Genomic DNA, 14245 nt, shown 5'->3' with positions numbered 1-14245 from the left:
GATTCCTATTCTGCTCACAAGATTACAAAGAGGTCTTTCATATATTGAAAAATAAGACATAAAATTATAGTAGCTTAATGCCAACTGCTTTGTTTGTGTAGTCTGTTTGGTCTCTATAGATATTTTCAATATTCATAAACTGCTACACCTTTTAAATTTTTCATACTAATTAAGGCCATAGAAGCATGGCCTTTTCCTAATATTATTGTGACCAAAAAGCTATTCTGGTTGCTGCAGTCTCAAGGTTTTTGTTTTGTTAATCCCACCTTCGCACCTTTGTGGTGATATTCCCATAGGAACTTTCATGCCCTGAAACATATTTCTATATATCTCATTGAGAAGTGAAATATCAGTTTTCATAGATTTAGCTTCAAAATTTTTTTGATATAATGAAATATTTCCTTAAAAATTTTCAACCCCTTCTTCACCCCATTAAGGACCTAATTTCCAAAGCCAATGAAACACTTTTTTTAACAGAAAACAGAAATACAAATTTTAGTAGGTTTGGCTTTGAAACTGCATTATTAATCAAATAATTTCATAAAACTTTTCATCTCCTATTTCACTCTGTTAGGGGTTGAATTTACAAAAAGACTAGCAACAGAGAAGCCAAATACCAGTTTTCATAAATTTAACTTTAAAAAAGCTTTAGTAGTTCTTTAATAATGATTTATTACCAAAAAAAGTTCACACACCATTTTATCCCCTTAGTAGTTCAGTTTCCAAAATGGCTGAAATGCAGTTTTTTTAATGACTGAGAAACCAAATACCAAATTTCAAAGTTCTAAATTCAAAATTGCCTTAAACAATGACATATTTTGAACAACCATTTCATCACATATTTCAACCCTTTAGGAGCAGAATTTCAAACTGTCCCTTCTTAAACCATGCTACAGCATAAGATCGAGTCTCTCTATGTCCTTCTTTTCAGAGATGGTTGCAGGACTTGACTGTTCGATACAGGATGTCAAATTAAACATTTTTCAGCCATCTAGTTCCCAAACTTATTTTATTTGGCTACAAACTTTGGTGATTTACTGTGCCATCTTCAGTCCCCGACCAGTGTGTAGAAAGATTCCACCTCAGTTCTGTTCAAAACAGGGGTCAGCAATAACTGGTATTAGTAGATTTCTGCTTGCTCTATTGATCATTACAACCATCATCTGCCAACACGTCAGCTGATGATGACTACAGGGGTCTAAAGACGGCATAGTAAATCACCGAAACTGGCAGCCAAATAAAATAATTTTGGAAACTAGATGGCTGAAAGATGTTTAATTTTACATCCTACATAAGGTCCACACCCTCTCCAAATTTCAAGTTTCTGTCCTCTGGATTTTGGGCTGGTCAGTGATGAGTTAGTGTATCAGTCTGATCTTATTTCATCCCCCTTTGGGCTTGAATTGAATTTTCAAAAAACAGCAAAACATGTATTTTCTCATTTCCAACCAGGAAACCAAATACCAATTTTCACAAGGAAATATCTTCTTAAAAATTTCACTGCCTCTTCTGCAGAAGAGCTTCTGTGAAGTTTGGAAAGTAGGAGACGAGACACTGGCAGAATTGAAGCTGTAAGGATGGGTTGCGAGTCGTGCACGGGTAGCTCAGTTGGTAGAGCACTTGCCCGTGAAAGGCAAAGGTCCCGAGTTCAAGTCTCGGTCCGGCACACAGTTTTAATCTTCCAGGAAGTTTCACAAATTTTCATAGATTAGCTTCAAAACAGCTTGCATATTTGCATATTTAAATATTCCCATAAAAATTTTCATCCCCTATTTCACTCCCATATGGGCTAAATTTCCAAAACCACTGAACCAAGTATTTTTTATTTGTAGCTGAGAGGTCAAATACCAATTTTCGTAGGTGCAGCTTTAAAAATTCTTTAATATCTATTTTTTTTAATATTTCATCCACTGTTTGACTGCAGTAGGGGGGTTAAATTTCCAAAAATGCTGAAAGGTGTATTTATTTACTTCTGACTGGGAACAAAATACAAATTTTCATAGGTCTAAGTTCAAAATTGTCCTAATACTGAACTATTTTCAAAAACCTTTCATCCCCTATTTCACCCCCTTCAGGGTGGAATTCCAAAAAATCCCTTCTTAAATGATGCCTACAGTGTAAGATCTACACCCTCTCCAAATTTCAAGTTATAATTGTACAAATACAAGGATGACAGCATGCTTCATGGGTATTAATGCTAAAGAATGGGACCAATGATTGATTAGTGTTTTTAGGTAATCTATAAAGGATTGAATAATTTGCAATGTCTGACGTTTTTTCTGGGGTGATATTTATAAATATATATTTACAGGTATTTATTCTGTTTATGCATAACGTTGCAGCAGTGCCCTTTGTCAGTAGCTGTGAGTGACAGTTTTAGGCAGGCTCACTTGCTAGGTATTGTTTAGAAAGTGAGCATCATTGCTCACAAAACAATTCTACATAATTAATTTATTTATGCTTAAGAACAAATTCATCAATGAGGCAAGACATGTGAAAGTATACCTTATGTTTTGCATAGTGTAAAAAAGGTTTGAAATAATTTAGTCAAGATGTTTCTATGAATTCATAAAGTAAGTTTTAACAAGATAAATTGAAAGTCAGCACTCTGAAGACTCATAATAAAATAAAAGTTGATAATAAAGTAGACAAGGAAGTTTTATGTTATGACCACTGAAGATGAATCAGATGATGAGGGCTCTTCAGCAACATAGATTATTTGAATATTGAAGCTCTCTCACTCTCAAACGCAAAGATTTCTTCATTAATAGCAAAAGATGGTGATCATGATGATAGAGATAAGAGGGAAGACTGTAGAAAGGCACAGGGAAGAATACGTTACAAAGAATTGTGACTCAGGAGACCCAAAAAGGATAAATGATATAAGCAACACTGGAATTCAAATTGTGATGTGTAGAGAACATCTCTAGTCTTCTCCTTTATGCTTATATAAACTTGTATCTTTCCTTTAGTTAAAATATAATGAGTGATGTGGCATTACAATGAAGTGCCAAAGAAAATGGTATTGTTGTTGTTGTTGTTGTTGTTGTTGTGGTCTTCAGTCCTGAGACTGGTTTGAGGCAGCTCTCCATGCTACTCTATCCTGTGCAAGCTTCTTTATCTCCCAGTACTTACTGCAACCTACATCCTTCTAAATCTGCTTAGTGTATTCATCTCTTGGTCTCCCTCTACGATTTTTTCCCCCACGCTGCCCTCCAATGCTAAATTTGTGATCCCTTGATGCCTCAGAACATGTCCTACCAACCGGTCCCTTCTTCTTGTCAAGTTGTGCCACAAACTCCTCTTCTCCCCAATTCTATTCAGTACCTCCTCATTAGTTACGTGATCTACCCATCTAATCTTCAGCATTCTTCTGTAGCACCACATTCTGAAAGCTTCTATTCTCTTCTTGTCCAAACTATTTATTGTCCATGTTTCACTTCCATATATGGCTACACTCCATACGAATACTTTCAGAAACGACTTCCTGACACTTAAATCTATACTCAGTGTTAACAAATTTCTCTTCTTCAGAAACGCTTTCCTTGCCTTTGCCAGTCTGCATTTAATATCCTCTCTACTTCAAACATCATCAGTTATTTTGCTCCCCAAATAGCAAAACTCATTTACTACTTTAAGCCTCTCATTTCCTAATCTAATTCCTGCAGCATCACCTGATTTAATTTGACTAAATTCCATTATTCTCGTTTTGCTTCTGTTGATGTTCATCTTATATCCTCTTTTCAAGACACTGTCTATTCCATTCAGCTGCTCTTCCAGGTCCTTTGCTGTCTGTGACACAATTACAATGACATCGGCGAACCTTAAAGTTTTTATTTCTTCTCCATGGATTTTAATTCCTAGTCTGAATTTTTCTTTTGTTTCCTTTACTGCTTGCTCAATATACAGATTGAATAACATCGGGGATAGGCCACAACCCTGTCTCACTCCCTTCCCAACCACTGCTTCCCTTTCATGCCACTCGACTTTTATAACTGCCATCTGGTTACTGTACAAATTGTAAATAGCCTTTTGCTCCCTGTATTTTACCCCTGCCACCTTTAGAATTTGAAAGAGAGTATTCCAGTCAACATTGTCAAAAGCTTTCTCTAAGTCTACAAATGCTAGAAACATAGGTTTGCCTTTCCTTAATCTTTCTTCTAAGATAAGTCGTAAGGTCAGTATTGCCTTACGTGTTCCAACATTTCTACGGAATCCAAGCTGATCTTCCCCGAGGTCTGTTTCTACCAGTTTTTCCATTCGTCTGTAAAGAATTTGCGTTAGTATTTTGCAGCTGTGACTTATCAACTGATAGTTAGGTAATTTTCACATCTGTCAACACCTGCTTTCTTTGGGATTGGAATTATTATATTCTTCTTGAAGGCTGAGGGTATTTCGCTGTCTCATCCATCTTGCTCACCAGATGGTAGAGTTTTGTTAGGCCTGGCTCTCCCAAGGCTGTCAGTAGTTCTAATGGAATGTTGTCTACTCCCGGGGCCTTGTTACGACTCAGGTCTTTCAGTGCTCTGTCGAACTCTTCACGCAGTATCGTATCTCCCATTTCATCTTCATCTACATCCTCTTCCGTTTCCATAATATTGCCCTCAAGTACATCGCCCTTGTATAGACCCTCTATATACTACTTCCACCTTTCTGCTTTCCCTTCTTTGCCTAGAACTGAGTTTCCATCTGAGCTCTCGATATTCATACAAGTGGCTCTCTTTTCTCCAAAGGTCTCTTTAATTTTCCTGTAGGCAGTATCTATCTTACCCCTAGTGAGATAAGCCTCTACATCCTTACATTTGTCCTCTAGCCATCCCTGCTTAGCCATTTTGCACTTCCTGTCGATCTAATTTTTGAGACGTTTGTATTCCTTTTTGCCTGCTTCATTTACTGGATTTTTATATTTTCTCCTTTCATCAATAAAATTCAATATTTCTTCTGTTACCCAAGGATTTCTACTAGCCCTTGTCTTTTTACCTACTTGATCCTCTGCTGCCTTCACTACTTCGTCCCTCGGAGCTACCCATTCTTCTTCTACTGTACTTCTTTCGCCCATTCCTGTCAATTGTTCCCTTATGCTCTCCATGAAAGTCTGTATAACTTCTGGTTTAGTCAGTTTATCCAGGTCCCATCTCCTTAAATTCCCACCTTTTTGCAGTTTCTTCAGTTTTAATCTACAGTTCATAACCAATAGATTGTGATCAGAGTCCACATCTGCCCCTGGAAATGTCTTACAATTTAAAACCTGGTTCCTAAATCTCTGTCTTACCATTACATAATCTATCTGATACCTTCTAGTATCTGCAGGACTCTTCCATGTATACAACCTTCTTTTATGATTCTTGAACCAAATGTTAGCTATGATTAAGTTATACTCTGTACAAAATTCTACCAGGCGGCTTCCTCTTTCATTTCTTACCCCCAATCAATATTCACCTACTATGTTTCCTTCTTTCCCTTTTCCTACTCTCAAATTCCAGTCACCCATGACTATTAAATTTTCGTCTCCCTTCACTACCTGAATAATTTCTTTTATCTCATCATACATTTCATCAATTTCTTCATCATCAGCAGAGTTAGTTGGCATATAAACTTGTACTACTGTAGTAGGCATGGGCTTCGTTTCTATCTTGGCCACAATAATGCGTTCACTATGCTGTTTGTAGTAGCTGACCCGCACTCCTATTTTTTTATTCATTATTAAACCTACTCCTGCATTACCCCTATAGGTATAGGCCTGCGTATTCAGATACAGATGTTTGCAAACAGACAGAATATGGCGGTGCTGTTGGCACCGCCTATATAAGACAACAAGTGTCTGGCAGTTAGTAGATCAGTTACTGCTGCTACAGTGGCAGGTTATCAAGATTTAAGCAATTTAGAATGTGGTGTTATAGTCGGTGCATGAGCGATGGGACACTACATTCCCGAGGTAGCGATGAAGTGGGGATTTTCCCATACAAACATTTCATGAGTGTACCATGAATATCAGGGATCTGGTAAAACATCAAACCTCCAACATCGCTGTGGCCAAAAAAGATCCTGCAAGAATGGGACCAACGATGAGTGAAGAGAGTTGTTCAACGTGACAGAAAAGCAACCCTTCTTCAGATTGCTGCAGATTTCATTCCTGGGCCATCAACAAATGTCAGTGTGCAAATCATTCAACAAAACATCATCAATAAGGGCTTGATGACTGCATGACCTTGCCTGGATCTGTCTGTACTGACACTGGACTGTTGATGACTAGAAACATGTTGTCTGGTCAGACGAGTCTCATTTCAAATCGTATCGAGCAGATGGGTATATACTGTATGGAGATAACCTCGTGAATCCATGGACCCTGCATGTCAACAGGGGACTGTTCAAAATAGTGGAGGCTCTGTAATGGTGTGGGGTGTGTACAGTTGGGATGATATGGGAGCCCTGATACGTCTAGATACAACTCTGATAGGTGACCATGTATGTAAGCATCCTGTCTGATCACCTGCATCTGCTCATGTCCATTGTGCATTCCAACAGACTTGGGCAATTCCAGCAGGACAGTGCAATGCCCCACACATCTATAATTGTTACAGGGTGGACCCAAGAACACTCTTCTGAGTTTAAGCACTTCCACTGGCCACCAAATTCCTCAGACATGAATATTATTGAGCATATCTGGGATGCCTTGCAACATGCTGTTCAGAAGAGATATCCACCCCCCACCCCAATGGTCTTACGGATTTATGAATAGTCCTGCAGGATTCATGGTGTTAATTCCCTACTTGATATTAGCCAGGTATACCAGTTTCTTTGGATCTTCAGCGTAGTTAAAATGGCTTGTGTTTGGGTGGATCAGTATTCAGATCCTTTACAATCAAACCACATATGTTTTCCACTATTTTAAGTCACTGTATACAAAAGACACAATGTCTTCTTGGGAAACGTTATGGCTTACTAAACTACCTCTATGCTGATGGAATTATTTAAACTCTATCATTCCTTGCTTCCTTTAATCATGTGTAACGTTCTGTAGCTGAGAATCTGTTCCTGATTACTGAGTATGTGGTATTCTTAAGTTTATTTTAACATTGATGCGTATACCATACTTCTACAGGTGTTAGCTATACCAGCAGAAAAATGATCATGTCAGTTCATAAAAAAGATGAATGTGTTCCTTTTTAAAAGACAGTTGGTAAAGTGGGGAACCAACTGCCTCAATCCTCACTCTGCCTTCCTCCTCAAAGATTTTGGCATGCAAACATATTCCTGCTCTTTTAACAAAGAACATTTTAAATCTTTTTACCCAGTCTCTCTTTGTAGTTAAGCCTACATATTCACTATCTCCCTGTCACTACCCCTGTCTATATGTGTCTCTCTCCACCTTCTTTATCTCTCCTTGATTTACAGTATGTCTCAGTGCCACCGTTTCCTCACTAGTTCACAATGTCACCTTTTTGTCTTTCTTTCTCCATGCCACCATCTCCAATGTACCTCAGCAGCTCAGAAGTTCTGGGGTCCAACTTACCTTTTCCCCTATACCCATATGTTAAAATTTCTGTCCAAAATGTACTCTCCCTTATACCTGTATGTTAAAGCACACAGGTTGGCAGGGTCCAGGTCCCACAATCATACATACCAGGTGTAGGTATATGAAACCAGAATTTCCTATAAATGGTGCTAGCCATCAGTGTAGGGCCCATGAAACCACACCTGCAATGTCATCTGCTTCTTGTAACAGCTGACGAATGTCAACATACAGTAACCCAAGGTCCATACATTGGTATCTGTTTCAAACACATAAACATGTTGAGTTTTGTGCCTACGAACAAGAGGATTTGTGGCCAGATTGGTTTTCTGTTATCATTTGAAGAAAACTCCTGCAGAATTGCATTGAATGCCTGTAAAAACTTTTGGTGACCATGCTCTTTGGGAAACACAGTGTTTTGAGTGGTTTCAAAAATTCAAAAGTGGTGATTTTGATGTGAGAAGCGACGAGTGCAGGGAACCACCAAAAAAGTTTGAAGACAATGAATTGCAGGCCTCATAGGATGAAGATGATGCTCAAACTCAACAGGAACTTGCAAAACAATTGAATGTGATGCAGAGAGCCATTTCTCTTCAGTTGAAAGCTATGGGAATGGTGCGGAATGTGAGAAACTGGGTTCCGCATGAACTGAATGAAAGATAGCAACCAAATCGAAAGACCACTTGTGAAATGTTGTTTGCCAGATACAAACGAAAGTTGTTTCTCCATTGAATAGTGATAGGTGATGAAAAATGGATATATTATGAGAATCCCAAGCGTCCTAAATCATGGGCGAATCCAGGCAAACCATAAATGGAAAGAAGACAATGCTCTGTTTGGTGGGATCAGAAGGGTGTCATCTATTATGAACTGCTAAAACTTGGTGAAACCATTAACACTGATCACTACCAACAGCAAATGATCAATTGAAATGGGGCATTACTTGAAAAAGACTGGAATATGGAAAAAGGCAACACAAAGTCATATTGCTCCATGATAACGCCCCATCACACAGCAAAATGGGCCAGGGAAATGATCGAGGCATTCAGTTGGGAAATACTACAGTATGCGGCTTATTCTCAAGACTTGGCTCCATATGATTATCATCTATTGGCATCACTAGGACACACTCTTGCTGAACAACACTACAGTTCTTATGAAAATATACGGAAATGGCTCACTGACTGGTTTGCTTCAAAAGAAGAACTGTTTTTTTGGCATGGCATTCATAGCCAGCCAGAGAGGTGTGATAAATGTATAAATAACAATGGAGACTATTTTGGATAAAATATTGTTTATCAGTTTCAAACAACAGATGTGTAATTCTGGCAACCAAATTCCGGTTTCATACTTTTACACTTGGTATGGTCTCCATTCATCTGTATTTTTCATTTTCACCGTCTCCTCTTTCTTTTGCTCCTGCTGCTTTTATCTCCATCCATTTCTCTTTCTCTTTCACTGACACTTTATCCCTCCCATCATCACTGTCTCCTGTTTCTTTTCCTCCCACTGGGAGTATCTACTGTCTCTTCCACCATCACTGTCTCTCTGCTACTTTCTTTCAGCATAAAAAGCACAAATATGATCACATGCTAGAAGTTTTAGCAATTAAAGAAGAATGAGGGTAGAGGCATCTCGTTCCCCACTCCTCTCTCAGTATCTTTTAAAGAGGAACATATTTACATTTTTTGTGCTCTGATAGGAACATTCTTTCACTGGTTCCCTTCTTTTCCCTGCTACAGTTGGGTGTGCTGCACGTGAGGAACGAATTCTCTATGTCAGTAACATTTTGACAGTTTATTTATATGCTTTGACACATTTGTATACCTTGACACATAAATACAACAACAAATATTCATAATATTAGGTTAACACAAAATCATTTGCTTTACATTTTTTCTGGCGTCTTTTCTCATCGATTGCAATCCATCAAAAATGCTCAGCTTCTGATTTGTATCATAAAAGGACGACATTTTTTTTAAATAATATTTTACTGAATGTCCAGCTTTTCCAGTTTTATGATTTTTGGCAGTTTTTATAGTTATTTTCAGACATGTTAAGACCCTTTTTAGATAATTTTTTGTCACTCTAGAACCACGTTGGGCATACTTGTATTGGCCTGAAGTGCCCATTATACATAGAGCGTGTCCTAAAGTTTTATTGTTGAAAAAATGCTGATCAACAATGTAGTTTGGTAACCGCAGAATCCTTTTGATGACGCTTTCCATATGTTCACTACATCGTTTAGAACTGCTGTTACACCTCAGACCTGTAATTACATACATATTTTATGTGCGTAAGTTTAGTAAATTTGAACCTCATGGTCTCAGTAACAGATAATGATATCAAAAAAAGCTTCATAGTTTCCTGAGAACATCACCTTAAGGACGTCTGGTCATATTTGTATGGTTTTCCACAGATATAATTTGTAGAAGTGGCCATCCCCACAATTGATATTTTTGTACTCAAAAACCATTTTTTTAGGGATCTTCTCACGAACAGCTGAAGAACAAATGGTACTTTATAAGCCACCTAAGCTCAATCCTAGACCACACTTGATGCAAAAGCACCAACCAATTTGCTCAATTTGTGTGTGTTGGAGGAAGTGTGTAATGTTTAAATTTTGACCCTGCACTGTAGGGTAGCTACAATATTCCCTGTTCTTCCAATAGGTATACCTATGGGTGCAAGGCCAAAGACCATCCAAAACCCTTGACTCCTTATCTCTGTCATCAATAGAACCCAAGAGATGACCCCCTGAAAAATTGCATTTTCATGCACGGCTTTTTGGAACATATTAGTAATGTGCACAGTTGTGCCTCTAACATTTGTTTTTGTAACTTGATTGTTCACTCTGTTAAGTATTAAATTAAAAAGTCAAATGTTTTAAGATTCAGGTCTTATTGCATGTCCTTATTTTTTCTCTCACTTTTCACATGCTTCTCTTTTTGACAAAAGTTTGTATATTTGAAAAATATCCCATATTGAAAAGCTGGTTCACAAAAGGCAATAGCATCACCATATCTAGTTGAACAGTTCTTAGCTGTTGGTAAAACAATGTTGTGGTCCTGCTTTAGTCAAAGTGTGTGATACTTCAAATATGTAACTGCCTAGTGTGCATTGCTGCAACGTGCACTTGTAAAATTTAAGTGTTTATTTGGTAGTAAAGCAGTATAAGAATTCATTCAGATGTATGCTGATGTCTCATTATGTACCCAGTCACCATCTTATGGCATGGATGTTTCATGCTTAAATCACCATAACAGATTCAGAATAGAACTCATAATGTTGTCAATGAACATTCATACTTTCTCTTACAGAATAACTTTCTGTGGTATAACAATGAAGAATTATGTGGAAGCAAATATATCACACAAATCTCATACCACAGTGAAATATGCCATGAAAATGCTAAGTTCCTCATCAGAAACCATAATATTTATGTTCCTTGGAGTTGCAACAGTGAATGATAATCACAATTGGAACACATGGTTTGTGGTTTTAACAGTTGCTTTTTGCTCTGTCTACCGCACTATTGGCGTTATACTGTTGACGGCTATTGCAAACCACTTCCGGCTCCACCAACTCACACGTGTTGACAAATTTGTAATGTCATATGGTGGACTGCGAGGAGCTGTAGCATTTGCCCTGGTCTTACTCATTGATCGCAAGCATGTTCCACTGCAACCTATGTTTGTTACAACAACTATTGCTGTCATATACTTCACTGTATTCATTCAGGTGAGTGAAAGAGTTTAATAATAAGAGCTTTAGGTTAAGTGCCTGAATTACCAGTGTCCAGTTGGAAACAAATTACCAGTTTCCAATTGGAAAGAAAATTCATTAGGGCATGCCATAAATGAAGTGTATACAGAGGTCAGTGATTTTCTGCTACTTATTTGCTAGAAAATGAAAGGAATATAATTTATGAAATAGAAATTCATACATTTTTCAAATATATTTCATTGTATTATTTTAACTGATATTTAACAGTTACTAGTACCAAACTAAAAATTTTATTGCAAGTCAATTATTTATCCTGGATTTCTTTCATGATGAAAATTTTTAATTTTCAGAAGTAAAGTATCCATTATACAGGGTGTCCGAAAAGTCTTTCCCTGTTTACATAAATTGATAACTCTGGCTAGAAGTAAGATACAAATATGAAACTGGTGTCTAATTGTTTACAAACTATCAAAGTTTTTTTCACACATCAGTAAACTTCCACATGAGCACCCTTGGTTGCACGTAGCCCATCTAGGCGATATTCAATTTCTGTCCACACATTAGCCAACATCACTGGAGGGATTGATTCAACGATTGTAGTTATCCGATGCCACAGGTTTTCATGATCTGGTACACTTGTTCGGTAGACCTCGTCCTTGACATAACCCCATAAAAAGAAGTCTAATGAGGTTATGTCAGGGGAGTGTGGAGGCCAAAGCGTTGGCCCATCACGACCAATCCATCGCCCAGGAAAGGTCATATCGAGATAGGCATGGATGTCCAAATCCCAATGAGGCGGTGCACTGTCGTCTTGCTGAAACAAGACATCAGGGTGATACTGAAGCAGCTGAGCAACAGCATACAGTTGCAACATGTCCAGATACACTGCAGATGTGATGGTAGCCTCAGCGAAGAAGAATGGCCCGATAAGTCAATCGTGCAATAGCGCACACCAAACATTCACCTTTGGACTGTGTAATGGTACTTGAGTTACGTAACCATTGCGACACCTCACCTGAACCTCTCGATACCAGTAATATTCTACTGTGTTTCTGTTAACTACTTAACATATTTCTGAGACAACATTCAGATTTGATTTCATTTGTGATACATCGATATGTTTATATTGCAATGATATTATTCTTATGTGTATTCTTTCTTTTGTCACTATGATCTTTTATGTATGTGTAACTCTGATTTTTGGGCACGTAAGTGATTGTTAGTTGGTTGTTAACTTGTTAGAGAGTTGGACCTTGAAAAAGTAAAGTGTTGGACATTATGTTGGAAAGACGCATAACGTAGTCAGCATATAAAATGTGAACTTTAACAGTGACTGTGAGGAAGATGTTTTCAAGTATGTTTTGTATTGTGAAGTGATGTTTTGTGTTTACGTGATATTGCAATTAAAAGGAAGTGTAACTTAAATTCGGAGTGATGATTGCTTTTTTTACACCATTGTCCTGCAAAAGTGTAATTTTGAAGAATGTTTTGTGAAGCGCATCTACATAACTTTTGAATATGGCACGATAAAACCTAGGCCTCTTTGCATCCGAGCTTGGAATCATAACCACCTAGATTTTCAACGATTGAGCCATGATTTTACGACGAAACCAGCGTGGGAAACACAAAAAGATGAGTGCCTAGTTTTTTTTTTATTATTACATGAAATGACTTTATTAACTGTGCTCTAATAACACCTGCCACATAATAGCTTAGTTGTTGCCCGAAAATGCAGTATTTAGCAGCGTGAGCAACACCACAATTGTTATTAAATTCTGACCTTTGTTGTGGTAGGGTTGTTAGAATTGCCTCTAGTGCACTCCATGACCTCGCCAGGTGGTTGTGAACCCCAAATGCGCACATTATCTCGATTCACTACTCCACTGACGAAAAAGGTCGCTTCGTCGGAAAAGGCTATTCATGTGAGATAACCATCATCATCCTCAATACATGATAGTATTTCGACCGCAAAGTCATATCGACGTGTACTGTCATTGGGCAACAATGCCTGAACGATTTGCACTTTGTATGCACGAAACAATAAACGTTTGTGTAAAATGTCATGGAGAGAGCTTTTTGGCATCTGTAATTCACATGAGGCCCTGCACACCGATTTCTTTGGACTTCGCAGAAAAGACTGCCTTACAGCTTCCACCCTGTCTGCTGAAGTTCTTGGGCGACCATACCTCGGAAGGTCAGCAAACAATCCTGTGTTCTTCAACTTCTCATACCAGGCTTTAATGCTCTTGACATCAGATGGATTCCTTCCAAATGTTGTCTGGAAGTGTCTCTGCACTGTGATTGGTGATCATGTCTCATGGTACCACAGGACACACTGTGCCTTCTCCTGATTGGTTAAAATGGCTTCTTGGGCACTGCACCTCATCCACTACTTACGTACTGCAAACCTAAAACAGAAAAAAAACTTTGATAGTTGTAAACAATTCAGTCTCGCGGTTCTAGGTGCGCAGTCCGGAACCATGCGACTGCTACGGTCGCAGGTTCGAATCCTGCCTCGGGCATGGATGTGTGCGATGTCCTTAGGTTAGTTCGGTTTAAGTAGTTCTAAGTTCTAGGGGACTGATAACCCCAGCAGTTGCGTCCCATAGTGCTCAGAGCCATTTGAACCATTTTTTTTGTAAACAATTCAACACACGTTTCATATTTGTATCTTACTTCTAGCCTGAGTTATCAATTTATGTAATCAGGGAAAGTCTTTTCGGACAACCTGTATAATATTTCTTTGTTACTGAATAGGTAGTCATGGTATTTGAATGTTTGTGAGTCATTTATTTTGTTAATGAAACTGTAATATAAAAGTACATGTCAAAAAACTGTTTATATGAATGTAGAAACTAATAACAACAGTGAAATTTCATTAATTATAGATAAATAATGGTGTAGGGCCAGAGTATTAGCCACAGTACAGCTTAGGCCTTGTGAAATCTTGGGACCAGGCATTAAGTGAAATTGAAATTAAATTGTGAAGTGATTTGATGGTAATAT

The 14245-nt window shown here is 38.0% G+C and overlaps 1 protein-coding gene across 1 annotated transcript in view; it reads left to right on the top strand.

Annotated features, from left to right (window-relative positions):
- LOC126229635 (sodium/hydrogen exchanger 3-like) overlaps positions 1-14245 on the top strand; it is a 702719-nt gene that overhangs the window by 540440 nt on the left and 148034 nt on the right. Inside the window, exon 4 of the mRNA XM_049942376.1 lies at positions 10834-11254. Coding sequence (XP_049798333.1) covers positions 10834-11254 — 421 coding nt within the window. The remainder of the gene's footprint in view (positions 1-10833; positions 11255-14245) is intronic.

This window comes from Schistocerca nitens, unplaced genomic scaffold, assembly GCF_023898315.1.
Source record: "Schistocerca nitens isolate TAMUIC-IGC-003100 unplaced genomic scaffold, iqSchNite1.1 HiC_scaffold_376, whole genome shotgun sequence".
NCBI lineage: Eukaryota > Metazoa > Arthropoda > Insecta > Orthoptera > Acrididae > Schistocerca > Schistocerca nitens.
This window is presented reverse-complemented; position numbering and strand designations above follow the sequence as displayed.